This window comes from Pogona vitticeps, chromosome 3 (assembly GCF_051106095.1).
Source record: "Pogona vitticeps strain Pit_001003342236 chromosome 3, PviZW2.1, whole genome shotgun sequence".
In the NCBI taxonomy this organism is placed as follows: Eukaryota; Metazoa; Chordata; class Lepidosauria; order Squamata; family Agamidae; genus Pogona; species Pogona vitticeps.
This window is the reverse complement of record NC_135785.1, coordinates 55039506-55063342: the sequence shown is the minus strand read 5'-3', so window position 1 is coordinate 55063342 and position 23837 is coordinate 55039506. Positions and strand designations below refer to the sequence as shown.

The 23837-nt window shown below is 39.6% G+C and overlaps 1 protein-coding gene across 6 annotated transcripts in view; it reads right to left on the bottom strand.

Moving 5' to 3' along the window:
• SUFU (SUFU negative regulator of hedgehog signaling) overlaps window positions 1-23781 on the bottom strand; it is a 93114-nt gene extending 69333 nt beyond the window's left edge. For 2 of the 6 annotated variants that reach the window (XM_020790844.3, XM_020790845.3), the window contains exons 1-2: window positions 20284-23781; window positions 11196-11330 (exon numbers count right to left, since the gene is read on the bottom strand). In XM_020790844.3, the coding sequence (XP_020646503.1) occupies window positions 11196-11330; window positions 20284-20435 (287 nt within the window). In that variant the 5' untranslated portion in view covers window positions 20436-23781. Of the gene's footprint in view, window positions 1-11195; window positions 11331-12143; window positions 12310-20283 lie in introns of those variants that run through there. The other 4 variants (XM_078389454.1, XM_078389455.1, XM_020790847.3 and 1 more) reach the window with 3 other exon arrangements.
• Between the last annotated feature and the right edge of the window lie 56 nt (window positions 23782-23837).

The following is a 23837-nucleotide window of genomic DNA, read 5'->3' as shown; positions in this document are numbered from 1 at the left end:
CAAAAAAAGCCTCGCCTCGCTTGCCGGCTCTCTCCCAAGACAGTGCCTCTTGCACCCTTCATCCGGAACTGCAGCCTGCCAGCCAGCCCGCCTGTCTGTGGTTCCGGATGCAGGGTGCAAGAGACGCTTTCTTGGGGGAGAGCCAGGAAGCAAGGCACGCTTCCTCGGGCTCTTGCTCCGCTTGGTGGAAAATCTGATGTGGCCCAGCCTCACCCAGACTCTGCTTCCAGCGGTCCCCAGGTAAATTGAGTTTGAGACCCTTGATCTAAATGGAGACTACAGCCATGAAATCAAAAGAAGACTGAGCTAAGGAAGGGCAGCAATGAAAGAACTAGAAAAGATCAAGTGTGAGGACATGTCACTAGAGACTAAGGCCAAGATCAGCCACACTACTGTATTCCCGATTACCAAGTATACATGAGAAAGCTCAACAGTTAAATAAACTGAGAGGGAAAAAATTGATTTGTCTGAAATAAGATACTAGAGGAGAATTTTGCAGACACCCTGGACCACCAGAAAGACAAACAAATCAATCCTGAACTTTTTGTGGAAACAAAAATGACAAAACCGATGCTATAATACTTTGTGGACATTATGAGAAGACAAGAACACTCAATGGAAAATATTTAAAATGCTAGTAAAAGTTGAAGGCAGGAAAAAAAAGGAAAACCAAATATGAGCTAGATTGACTCCATTAAGGAAGCTACAGTCTGGAGTTCACAAGAACCATGGAGGACTGTTGAAGACAGGACATTCTGCAGGTCACTCTTTCATACGTTTGCCATAAGTCAGAGGCAATTTGATGGTATGTAACAAGGACAAGCACAACCACCACCACCAGAACAACAGCAGCAACTGATTAGAGAGAATCTAGCAGATAACACTGAACAATATAAAACAGATTTCTGGGTAAGCAACCTGTCAGCCTACAACCCATCAGAACCATTAGCAAAGCAAAAGCAAAGAACAAAGGCCACCGTACTTGTTTAATGATAAAATAAACACAGTAATAGACAAAATGGGCTTTATTTTGTTCTCCAGATCAGGAAGATGAGATTCTGGAGAAAGGGGAGGGGGGAATCAGGAATAAGCAACATTCCTTGATTGGAACTTAGGCAGTAACACTGATACCAAGCATGAGCCATGTTAAATATGTAATCAACACCTACCAACAATCCGTGCAAGTTGGATAACTGACATGAATTGCAGAAATATCTGTTGGTTACCTATAGGCAAGCTCACTCACAGGGAAGTAACATACTAGGATGATCTTTATATGTCAGGAGAGTTTGTATAGAACAAAGATGCCATAAGACCTGGTCAGTTCTACAGAAATAATTTTTCTAGTTTTTTTCCCTTTTACTATGCTGTCTGTCTGTCTGTCTGTCTGTCTGTCTGTCTGTCTGTCTGTCTGTCTGTCTGTCTGTCTTTTGCTATTATCCACGGCTTTCAGTATCCATGGGGGTCTTGGAACCAATCCCCATCAGATATGTAACAATTAAACTGAATCTCTGTACCCCGTTTTAGCAGGTAATTTTAATTTTTCTGTGTTTTCATGTTTTTTATTTCATTCATTCATTCTTTCATTCATTTATTCATTTATTCATTCATTCATTCATTCATTCATTCATTCATTTATTTTATATCCCGCCTATCTAGTCCCTCAGGACCACTCTAGGTGGTCCTAAATCATATATTGTTTATTTTGTCTTTTAATATTTAATTTATTGTGATTTTAATTGTGTGAATTTAATGATGTGAGTCACTTTGGGTCCCTTCTTGGGAGAAATGTGGCATACAAATAAAACTAATAAAACTAATACAACAACTACTATTACAACTACAACTACAGCTACTGCTATGCTGCTGCTGCTGCTGCTGCTGCTGCTACTACTACTACTACTACTACTACTACTAATACTAATACTACTAATACTACTAATACTACTAATACTACTAATACTACTAATACTAATACTAATACTAATACTAATACTAATACTAATACTACTACTACTACTACTACTACTACTACTACTACTACTAATACTAATACTAATACTAATACTAATACTAATACTAATACTAATACTAATACTAATACTAATAATAATAATAATAATAATAATAATAATAATAATAATAATAATAATAATAATAATAATAATAATAATAATAATAGGGGAGACCTACTGTACAGAAATAGGAGTATCAAATTGTTAATTACTTAAGATTGAAGGGTTTATTTGTGGTGGCAAGTTACATCCCAGATAGATTTGGCTATCACATTACGTATTTATTTAAAATATTTTTACCCTGCCTTTCTCCTTGAAAAGGACCCAAGGTGGCTTAAAACATTGAAAGACAATATTTAAAGTTAAAAATGAGTATACAATGGTGGTTAACATCAATAAAAGACAATATTTAAACCTAAGAACAATACGTATGTATAAAGAGGCAGCTTACATAATTAAAGGGCAATATTAAAGCTAAGAATTGTATACTTATTCTTAGCTTTAATGTTGCCTTTTAATTATGTAAGCTGCCTCTTTATACATTTATACATTTAATACAAAATATTAAAAATGGGGGGGGGACAGATGCCACTCTGATATATGGAAAAGACAAGTAGTACTAAAATATGCTAGGAATTGTTTCTGGGACAGAGGCTAGAGTCTGTCAACTATTTTTTACTCATAAGATATTACAAATGCCTACATTATTAATATATGTAATATGCTAAGAAGTCTTGATCTCTGTTTAAGCACAGGCATGCACTAGTACTTATTTATGTAGCCAATTTCCACTGTCTCCCTCTTGAGTTTCCTTTTTTTAATACAACAGCCACTTTGAGATCCATAAAAAAGCACCCTGAGACATTAAAGAGCTGTGAAAGTGATTTCTCTATTCCCAAGGTGAGATTTGAGTCCACTAATTTTGTATGTGTGCAAAAATTGTCTTTATTGTCCTATGTAGAATGCTTCTATTGGCAGAAGATGGCATAGATTACATTAGAGGATTGTGAGACCCAGGGTGAGAGCAAAGAGGCTCTCACCGGAGTGGCGTCCATTCCACATGTGGAGAGGGAGGTAAAGACCACACTGACAGACCCGCCAAAAGAGACTATTCAAAAGGGAACTGATACCCAGGATTTGGAGGAACAAATGCGAGGGATAACCGTTGCTGTTCAAAGCCCGGCAGAGTTGGTGGGAATGCAAAGGACCAGGAGGGTGAAGATTGAGGCGGATTCGGCGGAAATAAAAAGGAGGGAAGATCCGATACCTAGGGGTTAGGAGATGGTTTGGGTACAAGATTCATGTTCCGGAAAATGGGAGTGAGTGTGGATGCTGAGAGAGGAGGCTGATTATTGCAGAAAAAGGGGGATCCCTCAAAGGCCTTGGTATTGGGGTGACTCGGAAGCAAGAGAGTAGAGGAGAAGGTTGCGGGAGAAAAAGGAAAGAGTTGAATGGGAGGAGAGAGAAAGAAAAGGATGTCAAGTGGAGGAGGTGAGGAGGAGAGGTTTTCTACAAGACCCTGGAACTCCTTTTGGGAGACCAGAGAGGCCCGAGATGACCAGCCGGACGAGGATGAGGCCACCCCACTCCTGGATGACAGAGCCAAGGAATTGCTGAGGGAAGATGAGGTTCCCCTCTGGACTGTACCCTGGGGTAATGTTGAGGACTCTACACTGTTTAAAAATGAAGAATGGGCACCCCCATCCGACCCATTCGCGATGGGAGAAAAATTATGGAATAACGTACAGTACTTGATAAGGACTTTTTGCTGAACACCCCAATAAACCTAACCCCTAGTTTGAAATTGAAGCTCGTGATTTTGTTGTGGAGACCGTTAATCCCAAGATCGAACCCTCACAAGGATACATAAATAAGCCTTAGATGTTGTGGGTGACCTTGTTGGAACCCCTGATGGTGCTGTCAGTGCAAATACGGTGACATAACTGGGATCTAGGTTTGTAACAGTGTCTTTTTTTTCTATGCTCTGTCCCCCTATTGTGTTGCCTCTTGTGAATCAACAGTTATTTAGGCCTGGGAGGTTGTTTGTATGGGAAGGCTATCCCCTCCAAAACCTAGGAGAGGCAAAACAGGTTTCTGCTCATTGATGACATGTCTCAGTGGTTCCAGCTGGAATCTGTAGATAATTACTAATGGTGTTCTGTCATTCTCTTTTTGGATCTGTCTTGCAGGTTATTCTCAGGTACCAGTCTGGCTACTTCAGCTCGATTTTTCATGTTAGCTGGTTATGTTTTCATACTGAGTGGTTATTATAATTTAAGGAATGCCTGCTATAGTTCTGAGGTGTTTGTCTTGTGGTTCTGAGCAAATCTGGTTATACAGGAGAGCGTGGCTGCAGACAGTGGACTCAATGTTGTATTCCAGATAGGAGCTAGAGGCATGTATAAGTATGTGGCAAGTAATTCAAGTTTTGGAAGCTCAGTATACTGAACAATGTTGAAAAGATAGTAGGTAGTGGCTTAAGTGTTAGTAATACAAACATGCAGAGGCACAAAAATTAAGAAAAGTTAGAAGTTTAAAACCTGGCTATTTAAGCAGGCCTTCCATGAACAAACAATTTTATTATACAACAGTGTTTGCTAAAATATTATCCATCACACCATCATGCTTCTTGTCTTTCATATTTTATGCTTTTAATTGTAATTTATTGTATTGTATTTGTCTTCACTGCACTTTATATTTGATTTATGCCCCAATTGAAGTATTATTATGTTGTAAATATATTATTTTGTTATTCTGTTGTTTGTTTATCTGCTGTAAACTGTGCAGAGTGGCCCTGGCTGCCAGATGGATGGTATATAAATCAAATAAAGAAGAATAATAATGATGGGATGGGAGTTCGCATCTGGGAAGAGAGCTTGGTCTCTCAAAGACCTCAAAGAACATTGTGAAAGGGAAATTGGGATTCCCATGCCTAATCTAGGAATATTTCAGTCCTTCAAGAAATGCAGTGCTGATATGTCTCACACTGGTAAGACCAATTAGACCAAAAGAAGTCTAATTCAGAAGCAAGGAGATTGGGAGGTATCAAAACTGTCAAAAGTTTATATTAACCATTGAAAGAAAAGAAATGAGAACCCATCCAGAAAGCTGCTAGCTTCCCTATTTTTAATAGACCCCAACCACTATTATTCTACACTGGAAACTATTTTACACTGGAAAGCAAAGAGGCTTATTCGCCAATGAATCTCACTAAGTTATGCTGCAGACTAGCTTTGCCTTGAGCCAAATTTAGCTACATTCCTTTTATTAAAAACAGCCCTCCCTGTAAGTTCAACTACTGTGCTATAAACATAAAACAAGCCTCCCTCCATGCTTCAAAAAAGAAGTCTTTAATTTCAAAATCTCTAACAATAAGGATGTGTTTTAGTTCCAGAGATTGTGTGTAAGTTTAAGGAGTAGAAGGGAGCCTCTCTGTAGGTGGCCTGTCTCTTACATTAACTACCTTAAACAAATGACATTTTAAAGCCAAACACACACACTAGACCAAAAAAGAAAAAAGAAAAAGAAATCCACAAGGTGGCCATGGCTTCAGGGGAGGTCTGCCACCAACAGAGAAAAGGAAGTATGAAAAAGGGCATTGATGTTGTGCATGAAAGAGGCAGGATATATATGAGATATGGCCAAATGTTTCCGATGCCCCAAACTACCCTAAACAAATGGGGAAAGAGCAGGAAATATTTACAATCTCCCTTTCCTGTCTTAAGAAGAAAAGAGATGCATACACAGGAGGCAGAAAAAAGAGTAGGGGAGAATGCTCTGAATAACGGATTCTGGATCATAAAACAAAAGGTCATTCTAGATTTCATCCACCAAAAAGAATATGTGCATTATTATTATTTTATTATTATTTATTTTATTTATATCCCGCCTATCTGGTCGTGTCAGGACCACTCTAGGCGGGTATTATCATTAGTCCTAAACAAAACAAAACAAAACAAAATGAATCCCCTCTTCCTGTGTCAATGTTTTTGCCACTGCTTTTATTGTTTTATTATACTCTATAGTTTTCAGTTTTGTTATATGCCATAATTGGAAGGCATACCCTAAAAGGCGGCTTCTTAGGCTTTTAAATACATAGAATTTAATCAAATAATCTATTTTAAAGAAGATTGATTCCACAACTGCACAGGCCATCCTTGCAAATTTATTTTATTTTATTTAAAACATTTTTACTCTGTCCTTTTCCTTAAAAAGGACCCAAGGAGGCTTACATCATTAAAAGACAATATTTAAAGCTGAAAACAACACATATACAAATTTTTTTAAAAAAAATCATACAAAAACCACACTAAAAATGGTAAACAAAATCAACCAAAGCCAGATTCAAAGTAACAAGGCACAACACTCAATTAATAAATCCCTCTCAGATGACCAATCACTAAGGGAACGCCTGCCTGAAAAGAAAGGACAGCAAATATCAGGCCAGCATGGCCTTCTGTGGGAGGGAGGTTCCAGAGTCTGGGAACAGCAACAGAGAAGGCCCTCTCATATATCCCCAACAAACATACCTGTGAGGGTAGTGGGACTGAAAGAAAGGCCTCCCCTGATGATCTTAATACCCGGGCAGGCTCATAAAGGGAGATGTTGCCTGTATTCGCGAAGGCTTTCACGGCCGGGATCTAATGGTTGTTTAATTTTATAAGTTCCAATCCAACTATTCCTGGAGTCTTTATCTTTAATTTATTAATAATATCCTTTATCTCTTCTTTAACAGTCTTGTTCTATAGAATCTCTAACATATCTTTTTCTTGATATAGCCAAAGAAAGTTTCCCCCATATATAATATATGAACAAAATCAAAACACATTCAATTTATCCTTCATCAAATTGCACTTTTGGTCCATTTCATATTTAACTATCCCAATTAAGCTCTTGCATTTTTTTAATTTGTGTGGCTCTAGCCAACATTCTCGAGTTCTTATTCTGAATTCAAAATTATCTATTTTAAAATATATTAAATTCTTCTGAATTTTTTCCATTTCAATATTCTGCAACTCTTTCTTTGTGCTTGTATTTTGGCTACATTTTTATATCTCTATCTTTTATATATTCTCCCTCTAACACTCTTATTTCTTCTTCAAGCTTTTTCATGTTTTTTCCTTTTTTTTCTTTCTAAGCTATACAATTCTCAAATACTGTACTTAATCCTCTTGGCACTACGTTTGTTGTATCCCACACAATACTCTCGCTGCAACCTTCTCTATTGTTAATCCTCCATATTTCCATCATTTCTTTCTCCATTCTACCAAATCCTTTTGTTGGAAAATACTTTATCTTCCATATTTTATCTTCTCTATTTATTTATTTTATTTATTTAATTTATATGCCGCCCACACTACCCAAAGGTTTCTGGGCGGTTTACAGCATTTAAAATACAATAAAGATATGTAGCAATTAAAATACAATTAAAATATATATAAAATTGCCATCGGACCCACAGCTAATATTATTTCAGTTAAAAGCCTTCTGGAACAGGAAGGTTTTGACCTGGCGCCGAAATGTCATCAGTGTCGGCACCAGATGAATCTCAGTAGGGAGGACATTCCATAGTCTGGGGGCAGCTGCCGAAAAGGCCCTTTGTCTACAAGCCGTCCCTCTTACCTCCTTGAGGGACGGCTCTTTCAAAAGGGCCCCCTGGCTAGATCTTAACTGCCGGGTAGGCTCATATGGAAGGAGGCGGTCCTTCAGGTATCCAGGGCCCAAGCCGTTGCCACATCTAATTTTCGTATTCATAATCAACAAAGCATTATCAGTTACCTTTATAATATCTACATCAGTATAAATCATTCTAGGAACCAAATTGAATACAAATACATAATCTATCCTGTAGCTTTTATGCACTGAAGATTAGAAAGAAACATTTTTATTGTCTTCTTTCAACATCTTTCAAATTGGATTTTTTTATCATTCTATCCAAAATTGGAATTACAGTGGTGCCTCGCTTAACGATGATAATTGGTTCCCAATTATCGCTAAGCGAAACACGGTTTCCCATAGAAATGCATTGAAAACCGGATAATCCGTTCCAATGGGGACGGATTGCTGTCCTTAAGCAAAAATCGCCATAGGAAACATCGCTAAGCGAAACACAGTTCCCCAATTGAAATGCATTGAAACCTATTCAATGCATCTCAATGGGGGGAAAATTACAACAAATTTAAAGAGTCGGAACAAAGTCAAATTAGTTTAACAAAGGGTTTATTAAGTGCACTTATGATTTCAAGCATTCTAAACATTTTTAAACATTTTTAAACATTAAAAAAAACAGACAACATGAGGCTGTCAAAACCATCATTAAGCGAAACAGGGGGACCCAAACTGTCATCGCTATGCGAAGCATGGTCCCAAACATTGCTATGCGAAAATCGCCCATAGGAACCATCGTTAAACGGAGCGCAAGATCGCTCCAAAAGTCATCGCTAAGCGATTTCATCGTTAAATGAAGCAATCGCTAAGTGAGGCACACTGTATTCCTTTTTTATTTATGAGTAGGATTTGATTTGTCTTTCTCTTTACCCATTACCATATTAAAATCTACCATTATTATATACCATTTTTTAAAAGAATCTGAATGGTTATCATTCAGGGAATAAAGATTAATCTTCATCTCACCTTGTAACATTATATGCCTACCTCTTTCAACTTTCGTCAATTTATTCAGTTTGAATTCACATTTCTTAGAAATAATGATAGCAATCCCTCTCGATCTTGAATTCCCATAAGGTTTCTCATAAATATCAAACCAAGAATTTTTAATGCATTCGCGAAGGCTTTCATGGCCGGGATCTAATGGTGGTATGTGGTAGCACAGAGTGCTACTCCTGTCCTCTGAAGACGCTGGCCACAGAGGCTGGCGAAACATGAGGAAGAACAACCTTCAGAACACGGCCGAAGAGCCCGAAAAACCCACAACAACCACAAGATTTTTTTACATAATTTGTGCTATGCCACTGTAACTAGAGAATGGGATTTGGGTCAGCATTCCCAAGCTCTGTGCTCCCATTAACAGAGGCAACCATAAAAAAGACTCAGAAGGATGCAGAACCCTCTAATAGTGGTTGCTAGAGTGTCTTCCAGAGGACAATAGGGGTACCTGTTCTCTGAGAAGCCCTCAGAAGCTAGGAGCATCGATGCCTGGCATAATTGGAGAAGGGGGTAGTAACTGGCAGGAAACAGCAAAATCACTGAGCGCATGAACAGAAAAAACAGTGGAGAAATCAGTGTTGGAAGTGAATTCAGGCAGACATTATGGTGAGCAAAGGAGTGCACAGAAATAATTCAGGAGGTGGGAAGGCAAAGTTTGCTAATGATAATTCATGATTCTTGATGTGACTGTACTTATTACTTATGTAAAACTTGTATTCTAAGGAAATACAAGTCTAGGATTTGGTGAGGGAAGCACCCTCCTTTGCTCACCTGCACACATCAATAATGGGAGGGGCCTAAAGACAGCTTGGGAAACAGCATGTAGTCCACAGCCTGTGTGCCCCTGACCTAAATAAACTAACCTGCTGATAAATTCTACTTTGACAATTTCAAAATGAATTCTTCTAAAGTTTTTTTCTGGACTAATGGTAGTAGTAATGGTAGCTGTCACGGAACCGGGGAACCCTGTGATACCATGTCACACTTCCCCCATCAAGATCCCTTTCCATCCACTCAGCCACACACCTCCCACTGATCCCGAAATGGAAGAACTCAGAGTGAGCAGACATGAGGGGATGCTATGAGTATTGACTATGAATGTTTCACTTCCCAACACACACCCCAGTCCACTTGACTAAGTGACTTCTAGAGAGCTTAATGTAAAACAAAGATTCACAAGGTTGGCTTGCAAACCTAGTGTGCTAAGCTTCTGAAATAGTTCGCCAGCACTCCCATAAAAATATCAAACATTCAGTAGCATGGTTGAGGTTATACCTGCCTTTAGCACCATGGTCCCTCTCAGCTAAAAACCCAGACAGTTGCTTGAAGGGATTTTTGTATTTTATTAAAAGAAAAAAGGGGTGGGTGGGGAGAGGACAATTTAAAAGAATACAAGTTCTACATAGTTACAAAGAAAGGTTACTCAAAAATCAGAAGCAAATGTGATTATAGGATTACAGCATCCACACAGAAATTCACCAGAAAATAATAAAGTCTAATCTACCCTATCATATCTAAGCAGAGAGATGGAGTAGTTCAGGAGCACATTCCAAGCATTCCCTGGCATAGCTTCATAAAATGGCACATTCAAGTCTCCTCACAAGTCATGCTGTGGCCAGGAAGCAAAGTATGATCTCCACGGAGGTATGCTAGGCTCAAAAGTTGAGTCTTCCATTTCCCATTTTTATATAAATAAATGAGTCGTTTTGCACCTCTGACACACTAATATGTAATTGCTCTTAATTTTCTTTGATCCTTCTACAACAGAGGTTGTCAACCTCCAGTCCGCGGCCCAGTGCCGGTCTGTGACCTGAGCCGGACCAGGCCACGGAGACAGACTTCCTGCTTCCCCCACACACACTCCCCTCCCCACAGCTGCTTTGTGCATGCACGTGCCAGCGCTCCCCCCTTCACGCATGCGCCCGAGCACCCGTATGAAGGGGTGGGCATGCGCGTGTGAGGGCGTGTAGGTGCTCCTGCGCCTGCGCGAAGGGATGGAGGAGCACTCATGCTGGTGCTGGCATGTGCACGTGCACTCCCCCACCACTTTGCGCATGCACCCGAGAGACTCAGCCAGGCCGTGGTCCCAAAAATGTTGGGGACTGCTGTTCTACAAGACAAAAGTTTTCCTAACTTGCCAGATCTGTATACATCACTGGAAAGGAAGTGATCTGACTCCCTTCAGGTTAAATGTTATTTTTTTGTTAGAAGACAGAAGATAAGTACGGAAGTATCTGCTCCTCTCATTTCATCTTTGAAGATACAAGAGGAAAGTGGAAGACGTGAACTGCCTGTTTCTCATTTGATCTCTGATAAAGTGATTAAGTTCTCATACCCTCACAGAAACACAGATGAGTCCAGAAAATGAATCCCGTATTTCCAATTCCCCAAGTCCTTAATTTCTTTACTGTAGCAATTAATAGTTACAAAGCTATTTTGCCCAAAACTTTATGAATACACATATTTCATGTGCAATTTCAACACTACCCAGAATAATCAAAATCTAAGACTTACTCATGCACTCTGTTATCACCATACAAGTCACTTAATCCAAAGCTAACATAGTGCCAATGCTCAGGAACATTTTGTGTTGGATTTCCCAAGTTCCTATACATACTGACATAGTCCAGAGGATCAGGTCCACCTAACCTGTTTAAAAAAGAGAGAGAGAGGCAAATAAGTTGCAAGTTACTGTGAAACAGATATATTCATCACCACTAAGTTCAATACTAAATCCACCTGTTTCCAAAAACATTCTGGATTAGCAAGAAATAATATTTGCCCTGTGTCATTACAATGATATTTTGTCATAGACTTTACAATTTTGAACTGATCTTCACAACATGTCACATACTGTTCTTATCATTTAAACAAAAACAAAAAGGAAAGCATGCAGAAATGCTAGCATGATTTATGAGACAAATCCCACATGTTCACAATAGGAATTAAAATGTATATATGAGAATCAGTTACTTTCAAATATTTGGGTAAGAAAATTGAACACCTGAATGTGCACTATATGTTTAAAGTGTCTTTCAATAACACATATTTTGTCTTAAGAACCTTACTGACACTCACAATACAGATCAGAATTGATAGCAACACACATTGCAGGTCTGAATTCAACTGAAAAAAGTAGATTTCCCTCAAACCTTCCTGCTACCAAGGAAGATGTATGGAGCTGTATATTGCTCAGATTATCACCTTCTTTTATAAAAAGAAAAGTGGGTTAACATATTTTAAATTAACTAAATAAATAATAATCCTTAGCTAGAACTGAAACTGCAACATTCTGCTGATAAAGCCTAAGTTCTACCTATGAGCTATGGCCCTTCCCTGCTGCCAAAGGTACTCTCCGTAGACTTCACCTATATTTCCAAAATGAAGGAAATCAGTCAAAAATACCCTTTCCCTCACATTTCATGTGAAGCTGTCAGTATCATAAGGGTAGCAATACAATACCTGTTGCACTGAGTTTATTTTTCTATTCCTCTCTCCCTCCCTCTCTCACTTTTGTAAAGTTTTGCTGGAGTTCACACACTGCCTCTTGTGAGTCTCCAGAAGGTAACACTCTTCTATATTACTGCTTTTAAAATCTCAGGATTTTCTGCTTATACTGTGTGGAAATCTAAATTTCAAAGGAAAAAATGGAAGATTATTTGATTGAAAAACAGGGAACACATAATTAATTAATTAATGTAGCAAATTTTTTACCAACAGCAATACCACTTCTAGTTCCTGCTGCTTCATCTGTTATGACTGGACCCCTCCTTCTCCCCAAATGTCATGAGAACCAGTTGCTTCATGGGTAGAAAGAGCAGTAGCAATAAATTTAGCTGTCGCCATTGTCATCTCCTCCCAACTACCTATAGCACTCTCAGAGCATGCTATGCTGTGTAATTTTCAATCACATTCTGTTTAAACCACAGACTGAAAGGCTGCTCACTCACCGGATCAGGCTTACAAGGGGGCAGAAGGGAACCTACTTAGGCAACTGCTGCCAGGAAGATCAGCCAGAGGAAATATGAAAAAGAACATAAAGGCAGTCTTAAATTAAATTACCTAACTTGCATTTTAGTCATGCAAAATTTCACAGAGGAAGAGGAAAAAGGCAAAGAGGTAGCTGGAACAGGACTGAGGAAATGGCTTCCTGTCTCTTTCCAGATGACAGAAAACATGAAAAAATAATTGTGCAGCATCTTGGGGATTTGGGCAAAAATGTTTCCCCATGTTATCATATTCAGTTATAGCTTAGGACTCAAATCATGGATATATCTCATTGACATAACTGTAAAGTTTGAAAAGTGAGCCATGAGTCTGACATGTCAGCTTTGCAGATTTGCTTAAACCCAATCCCTACATTCTGAGTGTTAAGACACCTTATGATCAAGTTGAAAAAAGTATACAATCTGAATCTAAAGTGAAAAGAGTACTGACTGCATGTGCTGGTTTCCCAATTCTATTCATGACAGATCTACTGGGAAGCAACAACAGTTCAAGGTTTTCTCACAGACCTGCAAGTATTAGAAGTGAAGTGGCCCCAAGAAAATACATATCTAGTAGTCTTTCTCCTTTCTCTAAACCCATTTCTTTTAGATATATGCTAGAAAAAATATACAGTGCAACTTTACCGCAAGTATTTGGAATGACAAAAAGCCTCAGATCCTACCGCAAAACCAGATACTGTACAGGTTAAATTCCTGAAGGAAGATAAGGAAGACAAGAAACAATGGAATACTGGCAGGCTTAAGTTATCAGACCCAAAATATCAGCTGTATGAGCATTGTTTTTGTTTTCATGGCAAAGGAAACAGTTGTTCTGAGGGGGAAATGCAAGAAACAACTTTTGAAATACTGTAAGTGCTAGGAACTAGTCAAATGCTCAATGAGCAAACAGGTTCAATGCAAATACTCCAAAAGATGCACAATTGGAAGGTTGAAAAGGCAAAGACCTCTAAATGAGTTTTGAGCAAGAATATCTAGGACATCAAATGTCAGTCTCACATCTCCTGTTCACAAATACATTGCTTACAGCAAAAGAACCCCTATTGGTATTTTTCAGGCATTTCTTTCAATGGAAAAATGGCTTAGTTAACCCTGCAAAGGAGTGAAAACGCCAGTTCATGCCAAAGTAGCTACAGCACCTCTGATGTCTGTGCTGTAATAGAGCTCCTGGTTCTAATATATGCAGATGTATCCAGGCTTTCAACCAGCAAAAGCTTAGTGCATTGTCTAGTTTATATTGCACTTTGTGGAACTAAGAACCATGCTATTCCATATACTGTAGTTGGACCAAGCCAGCTGAGGCCTTGCCTGTGTCCTTAAGTCTGGTACTGTTCAACAGAAAGAAACATATTGCAGAAGGAATGGGATTACAAATTCTTCTTTAAAAACATATGTTATTTTAAGTCTTAGACTGCTTAAGTTAATGTTACAAAAATAGGGAGCTTTCTTAATCTTTTTAGGGCAAGTATGTGCAGAGATGGATGGACTACTCACACTGCAAACCAGGGGTGGGCAGAGCATTCTCTGTAAGATCCATGTTGACCCAAGCACTACTGCCCACAAAAATAATCTTTAAAAGTCGCTGCCACTAAATCAGCAATCGTAACATACAGAAAACATACAAAAACCTTAACACAGCAGTAAGCTATCTTTTTGTTGGTGTGAATTTCAGCAGGAACTTAAACTACCACCTTCCTTTATTTCTATTTCCTAAACCTTGACCGTTGACTACAGAAGATAAAGCCTTTTCTTATTTAAAAGATAAGTTTTAATTGTTTATTCAGAGGTTTTTGTTTGAGGAGGTGATTAAAAATTAGGGAATCACAGATGTGCAATTCCCTGGTACTAGGTATTAAAACAATTGTTAAGAAATAAGACATTAACGACTTGTAAAATAAGCACAATTGCATAATGTATTAAGGAAATATCTTGAAATTACAGAATTTTCCCCCCAGGAACTTTACTTTTTATTTGAAATATTTTTATCCCATCTTTCCCCTTGAAAGGGACCCATGACGGCTTACAAAAACAAAAGACAATATTTAAAGTTGAAAACAATGAATATAGAATGGTGGTTATTAGATAGCCATAATAAAATACTGTTTACTACAGATAAAAACAAAGAACTCTTGACATCCCATGTAGCTGAAATGTTTTCTGATATTCAACCTCAAGTTAAAATAATACAAATGACAACAATGAAGGAACAGACATCTTAACACAGGAAATTGAAAAAGCAGAAAGAACTAGAAAGGAAGATGAATCGCTTACACTAGATGAAATGAATATAAAGTTTATAAAAACCATGTGTGATCGGATTCGTTTGAATCTTTTGGCAATTCCTCATTTTTGGCGGGAAATAAAGACGGAGACGTATTCACTGAACACAAGACTGGTTTTTTATTTGTCTCAGACTTTTCCGTAACTATTCCAATAGGGTCAAAATAAGACAACTCTGGCAACCGGCCATAACTGGGTGACGTAAACTCTTGTCTGAAGTCTGAATAACTTATTGGGATGCTGGGCCAAAACGTTCCTTGTCGGTGGGCTTCCAAAAGGGCACGCTCCTCACCGCACAAACTGTCCCACAACATGGGTGTCTCACCCAGTCTCCTTCCTTTGGTGGCTGATTGTAAGTGGAATCTGGATGGATTACCTTCTTTCCTCGACCTTGCCTGCGCGGAAACATGATAATGGTCCACTCCTGGGTTTTCACTACTGCTCGCTCTCACTCTCGCTCTCTCTGTCTTAGGCTCAGGGTCCGGTAACAGTCCTCCAACACTCAAGTTTGGAAAATTTCTGAACAGATCACATGTCTTTTTATAACTACCCTCCTGAATACTTTCCTCCTTCCTTCTAATCTTCTCCCCTTCTAGCTTACTCCCAAACCATTGCTCTCCTTGAACATTTATACTCTCCTCCCAGATTGACACTTTTTGCTCCTCCCCTTTTCCCTTCTCTCCCTCCTCCACCAAGCATATTTCAATATTCCCCTTTTCTTCTTCTACCTTCTTTGTCTCTCCTAATATATTGCTCTCTTCCTCAGGCATTTTCGAATCACCACCCTCTTCCTCCTCTATTACAGCTTCTATCACGGCTCATTTTCTTTTATCTTTCCTTCACACCATGGCAGAAAATTGTACTGTATTAAAATGCTGACAAGTTAACTTGGTATATCATCGAGGAAAAATTCCTACAGAATGATTGCAGTAAATATTTGTGACAATCGTGAAAAAACTAATGCAAAAAGGGCAACTGATATAGAATACGTAACTAGTTTAATGAGTCAAGTTTTAAAGACATTTGTTCAAATTATATGCAAAAGAATTAGAGTAAAATGTGAAGATAATATAAGCAATACACAGTTTGGATTTACAGTAGGTCAAGAATGGGTATGCCTTAATTTAATATTTATTTATTTGTTTGTTTGTTTGTCTTATATGCTGCCCACACCCTGCAAGGGTCTCTCTTTTTAAGTAGAAAAGTTCATGAATACATGGCAAGACTTTGAAAAAGCATTTGATGGAGTTCAATATCATAAATCACTACTGTATAAATATTATGTCAACTATGTTTCAACGGAAAGGATATATGCATAGCTCAGTGAACTGGAGTTCAAATCTCTCCTGTGCATTCCAGGAGAGGGTCCACAGCTAAGATCTCCCGGAGTGTGCTTGGCTGATAAAGTCACATACACTGCCAGTAATGTAACTTTCAAAGGTCCCAGAGGTCATCAGAAGGAGGGATCAGTAAACCACTTCTGAGTACATACCTAGAAAACCCTGAGTTGCTTTATGCAATTTATGTCAGAAACAAACCAATTGTACTTCTAGAGTGGAAAAAAATCAGCCATTAGGTGCTGTCATTGCTCAGGGGACATACAAATGTGTTCACAGTGTTACAGCTGAGTTGCCAGCACACAATTATTATCATTTTACAAAATATTTAATATAATAGGACTATTATTTTTTTAAAGGCACAGATCATTTTTGTCATTGAAAATGTTTAAAATCTAACTCACTTTAAGAAACAAAAGAGCAAAATACATTTATTTACTTGATACATTGCTAGCATATGTACATAAACTACTGTTCTATGTGAGGCCATTTGCTTTCTTTATCAAAATACTCTGTTATTCCCCCACTCCAAATACAGTGCCTAATGGACCATATCCTTGACAAGTCAGAATTTAATACAGTGGGGTCTCTACTTAAGAACGTCCCTACTTAAGAACAATCCAACTTAAGAACAGCTCCATTTGCTAAATTTTGCTTCTACTTGAGAACAGAAATCCAAGATAAGAACAGGAAAAAAAAAACCTTTCCTGCTCTTTTTTTAACCTTAGGTCATCTTAGGTTAAAAAAAAATTCTCAACCTAGTGGTAGAGTACGTATTAACCAGCTTTGCATTAGTTCCTATGGGAACTAATGCTTCAATGTACGAACGCACCTCTACATAACAAAAAAAACAGCCAGAACGGATTAATTGGTTTTCAGTCCATTCCTATGGGAAATTTTGCTTCAACTTAAGAACGTTTCAACTTAAGAACACCATTCCAAAACGGATTAAGTTCTTAAGTAGAGGTTCCACTGTACGCTGAATAAATAATACTCATGGATATCCCTTAACCAAACTTCATCTCAAAAGCTTAACACTCTCTTTCCTTTCCCATCCAATCCCACATCACATTCTTATACAGACAACTATCCACTTCCGAAGCACATCTCTATACATAAATGCAGACAACTACTAGGGAAGTCAAAGTCTCCTTACTTTCCCTTCAAAGCATGCAGTAGAGCATATCTATCCTGTCTGACATCTATATATTTATTGCTGTCAAAAATACAGATAGACAAACTGATATAGATATCCAAACTGTGTATTGCTTATATTATCTTCACATTTTACTCCCTAAATAAACATGCACTGAGTACAGACTAATCCTCAATAATGACTTAGAAATGGAAGCATAATCAAAATGTGCCCCCCTCCCCAGTTATATAGCACACATATGAACTGTTTTCCCTCGGTACTGATTTATATGCCAAACCTTCCGTTTCAGAGGCATCAGTTCACAGGCATTCCTATAAGCCAGTGGTTCTTAACGTGGGCGATAATGCCCCCCAGGGGGCGATTTCATTTTTCAGGGGGGCGGTAGAACAAAAAGGGGCAGCGTGGGGGCACTGGAGCAGAAGGGGGCGGTAAGGGGGAGCTGGAGCAAGCCAAACCTGTGAAGATGGGCTGCAGCCTTTTTACAATGTGCATGAATATATATTTTCCTCCAATCTTAATTTAGTTTCAGAGTTTTTGTCTTGAAATTTTTAGTTCCTGCATTGTGGTTTGTTTTTATGCCCTTTTTATATTTCTTTTTGCTTCTTAAAATTCGCTTGCAACTACTTTTGGGGGCATTTCATTTTCTTGGAATTGAATTTTGTTTTCAGGGGTCATTGGATTTAAGTGTCTTAAATAAATAAATAAATAAATAAATAAATAAATAAGTAAATAAATAAATAAATAAATAAATAAATAAATAAATAAATAAATAAGATATCATCACCGTGGGGAGGGGGGGCGATGATAATTTCCTCAATGGCTCAAGGGGGCGCTTCTTTCAAAAAGGTTAAGAACCACTGCTATAAGCCACACCAAATTTGCCTAAGATCTTCTTTGCCTATTTTTCATCAAACATGTGAGTACCAGTAGAGCAACTGACCCCAGCTCAAATCATGGCTGTGTGCAAGGTCAGCAGCCACCACTTGGCTTGAAAAGTAAACTAGTTGCAAGAAAAACCACCTAATAGGAGACAGTGCTAGAGCGAGAACAGTGAGCCAGTAGGAAAACAGCGTATCCATGCAAGTATGTGTGATGTAGGTTCACACTGACATGCAGTCACCAACTATATACAGTATTTAGTGCATAACTAGGAGGAGGAAGAAGACCAGAGAGAGCATACATATAAATGTAGATTTCAGAAGCAAATTGTTTTTCTTGTTAAAATAAAGCGGGGGGGAAATAAAAATCTGGAAACGGAATAGGAAGAAACAGAGACAAAGAATACTCCTGTTCAGAAGAGATACTATACAGCATGTCACAAAGTAATTAAAAGGATTTAATCCCAAAACAGAAGAGATGCCAAAGCCAATGCATGAACTTATTGCCAAGTTTTTGTAAATGAAACAGCTCTTAGGCTGTTATTTTTTCCCCTTAATAAAAGGAAGGACCTTCAGCTACTGTATTTCCTCTGCCTAGAGCATATACTGTACTCTAAATCTAAAGATGCCTGCTTCTTGGGAAAAAAGCTATGACAAACATAGACAGCATCTTAAAAAGCAGAGGCATCACCTCGCCAACAAAGGTCTGCATAGTCAAAGCCATGGTTTTTCCAGTAGTGATGTATGGAAGTGAGAGCTGGACTGTAAAGAGAGCTGACCGCCGAAGAATTGTTGGTTTTGAATTGTGGTGCTGGAGGAGACTCTTGAGAGTCCCCTGGACTGTAAGGAGAACAAACCTATCCATTTTGAAGGAAACCAACCCTGAGTGCTCACTGGAAGGACAGATCCTGAAGCTGAGGCTCCAATAATTTGGCCATCCCATGAGAAGAGAAGACTCTCTGGAAAAGACCCTGATGTTGGGAAAGTGTGAGTGGAAGAGGAGAAGGGGATGACAGAGGACGAGATGGTTGGACGGGGCCATCTAAATTACCAACATAAATTTGACCCAACTCAGGAAGGCAGTAGAAGACAGGAGGGTCTGGTGTGCTCTGGTCCGTGGGGTCACAAAGAGTCTGGCACAACTTAATGACTAAACAACAACAATAACAAGAGCATATACTAGAAAGGACACTTACTTAAATAGTTAACAAGACTACCTCTGGCAAAGTTTAAGTGATTGCTCTTTCAATTCCTCTCAAACAGCACACTTCACCATAACAACTACTCTCCATATACAGTAGTTCAGGTTATTCCCTAGCAAGCAAGGCTCTCCTGCTATTTGTCTCACACCGCAGACCAAACCCCACCTGATCACAATACACACCTACACAACACACAGCCAGCTCTCAAAGCCGAAGTTCCAATCTATCTAAATTCAGGCATGCTACAGCTAGAATTCTCCCTTCAGAGTGGTACACTTTAAATCCATGAAAGATGCCAACCCCTGCCTTTAAGGGCTACTAGAACCCTGTCCTCCTCAGACCCACCAGCTCCCCATACCCGACTAAAAAACCGCAGCTCCCTCCCTCCATTTAAATGCCAAAAGCACCGATCATCCCAAAAAGTTTTCTACCACATGGCCAGCCAGTCCTAGTTTTTTTCAACAGACCCTCCGTGCCACAAGCAAATAACTCGAGCCACCCGACCTCACATCCGTTCATGTCAAGGAGGCTAGAGGTCTCGCCCTTCTTTTGCCCAGCAGCTTTCTCCGGCCCCCGTTCAAAGTCCAAATACCGCCCCCCCCATCCATCCCACAAAGAAACTCACCCAAGGCCCCAAATCCTGCAGGACCCCAGAGGCCGCGCTGGGCGATGGCCAAGAGGCTCCTAAAGCAGAGCGAGCTGATTTCCCCCCACACACACACACACACACCTTCCTTCCACTCACCAGTATTTTAGGATGGCGGTGACCTGCAAGGGGTTGGGTTGCTCCGGGTAGAGTCGCCGGCACTCGCCATAGATCCCGTGCAGCCCCGGGGGAAAGAGTGGCGGAAATGGCCCCGCCGCGGGGCCAGCGGGAACGGGGGCCGCGGTCTCCATAAAGGAGGCGGTGAGGGGAGTTGGGGGGACCGCAGAGAAGAGAAGTTAACGGGCGGTAGGGAAAGTGTGGGGCGAGGGGCGGGAAGAGGCGGCCCCGGGCTCCCCCCCCCCCACGCCCGGGCCAAATTGTCACTCCCAACTCCCTGCACGACCCCGACCCGGCCCAAGCGGCAGCAGCAGCAGCAGCAGCGGCCCCCGACCTTCCCGTCGTGACAGACAGACGACTCCGCCAATCACTATCCCGAGGAGGAGGGCACTGGCACGAGCCCTCCTTCGCCTCCTCACCACGTTAACCCCTTTTGGAGAGGCGCGCGTCTGACACCTAGCGACGTCCCCCCCGGCCGGTGTATAAACTCTTTTTTTTCTGTCCGGGACGGGAGGGTAGCGATTAGGAGGAGCTTCCTCTTGGCTGAAAAAAAGGCTCCGGGTAACCTCAAGCCTACTTTCCGTCTGTGCATCCGCTTCTGAGTGTACTGGCGGTATCTCAAGTCCGGGATATTATGCACCTTATTGACAAATTAGAGATGACGAGGTGGGTGGTGAAAGCTGTCGTTCCAGGGTGAAAACATGTATGATTTAATACGGACATGATTCCTCGCCACATACGAATATTTGCCCCGCAAAACATCTCCGCGGATGAAGTTAGACCGGCCTCCCGAACGTCTCTTGCCAAAAGCTGACTCTGATGCTAACTCCTTACTACCAAAAAGGGGGCCCTCCAGAGGTTACAACACAATTATAATTTATCCTTCTGCATCCAGCCTGCTCAGAAGAGTAAATTATAACCAAAGATCTTAGTACCGTATTTTCATAAATCAAGCTAGTTCGTTTGTTTATTTGGAACGTTTTAAATTGAGAATAAACCAACCAGAGTTATTGACTAACAAATGCTTTGTGGAATTTTTGGACTGTAGATGCTGTGGAGGTATCTGAACCAGAAAATATATTAGGTCATGTCTAAATGAAAGTTTCCAGGAAAATGTCATTAAAATAAGGTGGCCCGTATACAGTAACTCTACTACTTTTGTCAACTCCAAAATTAGATTTTGATTGTCATAACAGCTTGAACTCCCCAGTTCGAAAATTCTCTGAATGTTCTTCCTTATTAATTGAAAATAAACATTTTTCAGTTTTGCTCATAACACCTAGTTTATCTCATTTAGTAAGAAAGCAGGTGATCTCAAAACTGGATTTGAACAGAAAAATATTAACTAACTGATGATGAGCATAGATGGAGTATACATGATATATTCCAAGTGTGGAGAACTAGACATAGCAGTGTTGCAGAGAAACCAGAGCTCCCATGACTTTTTGGATAGCAGGTGCTATCACATCACCTGTCGCCTGCTTGAGCCTCCCACGTTCTCTCTAAACTTCGCTGCAATTTTCAGTAACAGTACAATTTTCAACAGCTTGTTGAAAGCTGTCTCTGATGTAACACGAAGCATTTGAACATGGTTTGGTTTTGAATAGGCAATAAAAATTCAATAGTTTTACAATATATTTTACTTAAAATATGGGCCTCATATGTTAAGAAGAACTGGTCCAGGAGCCTGCATTTTTAGACTCTGCTCATGGGGTTGGAGCTAGGTATGGGTACTGTCATTATGAATGCCAGCACTTCCACGTTTATTACTGCATCACTAAAGGGTAGGGACTTTACTGCTGATTTGGAAGCAAAGGATGCTGAGTCATCTGATACTGTCTTGATTATATTTTATTATTGAAATTGTTGCACACGAAGAATTTGTCACAAAATATTACTGGACTATGAAATATCCACTGGCCATATGCAGAGAATCCATCATCACTGAATCACAACTAATCACAACTTAGCCCTGGAAGAAAGAAACGGCAAACCAATTCTGTGTGCCTTACAGCTAGGAAACCCTGGCAAATGTCACCATAAGTTTGGATTGACTTGACAGACCATGATTACGATACATCTGTGTCTGGAACTATAGAAAATAATTTCCCATGTGTGGATGAGAGAGAGATAGGAGGTGTTAGTCAGCATCTCAGCCACATTGTCTTAAAACTACCATTTTAATAATATACTGAAAAACAGTGTACAAATTTTTCTAATTCATTTATTTACACAGAATTATTTCTGGCCACAAGTGAACAACATACAGTTAAGTATAAAGTAAGCAATACTGTGGAATTGCTGGGTGCTGCTATGTCAACTAATTGCCAACATACAATGCAGCTATAATCAGGAATAGCCTAGATGCTGAAATAGTAAAAAAGAACAATGGTCCCAGTTATTAATTAATTAATTATATGCTGTCAAGTTAATTAAAACTTCCAGCAATCCTTTCCAGGGTTTTCTAGCTATAGATTACTTAGAAGTAGTTCAATGTTTCCTTCTTCTGGCAGCATTCTGGGGATGTGCAGCTTGGCCAAGACTACAGATGTTGGGTCTATTTACTATAAAGCACAGTGTGGAATCAAACTGATCTCCCCTAGATCTCCCAAGCCCTGGATCCCCATGGGGTTTTTAAAGATAATTTTATTTTGTAACTTTACAATTGTGCAAAAATCTTTTGTAGTTTTAATGGTTGTTTTTTCATTTCTAAATATTTTAATTGTTTTGGATTGACAATGTTAATATCTATTGGTGTTTATTATAATTACCTGAGCTGTATTTTGATATACTTTGTAACATTTCTAACATGTGTTATTGTGAGTTTGTATGCTGTCTTTCAATTTAAAAAAAAATCTGATTTCCAACCTCCACTGTAGGGATCAGGGTTGGCAGCAGTGGTAGTGTATTTGCATTGAAATTTGAGTGGAAAAACTAAACAATGCTCCTCAGAACTGAGTTAGCAAGAACACAACCTCATAAGAAGGATGTCAACAAAGTTCAGAGGACAACAAGGATGATCAGGGGACTGGAAACCAAGCTCTATGAAGACTGAAGGAAATGGGTGTGATTAGCCTTGAGAAAAGAAGACTATGGGGAGATATAACACTTGAAAGCTTCTCATACAGAGGAGGGGCTGGATCTGTTCTCGGTCACCCCCAGAGTGCAGAACACAGAATAATGGGCACAAGTTACAGGAAGCCAGATTTAAGCTGAATATCAGGAAAAACTTCAACTGTTAGAGCACTATGACTATAGAAGGCAACTACTTCGGGAGGTGACAGGTACTCTGAAGCTGGAAGCATTCAAGAGATAATTAGACAGCCACCCGTCGTACAGTATATCCTTTGGTGTGGATTCCTGTATTAAGCAGGGGACTCGACTCGATGGCCTTATAGGCCCCTTCCCACACCATTACTGTATTCTATGATTCCTATGTCTTTTGCTTCGATACACTATCCTCACTCCCCCCCCTCCTTGCCTCCCAGGGACTTTCCAATCGAAGTCCCAAAATGCTGTGCAGTATTCCGATATAT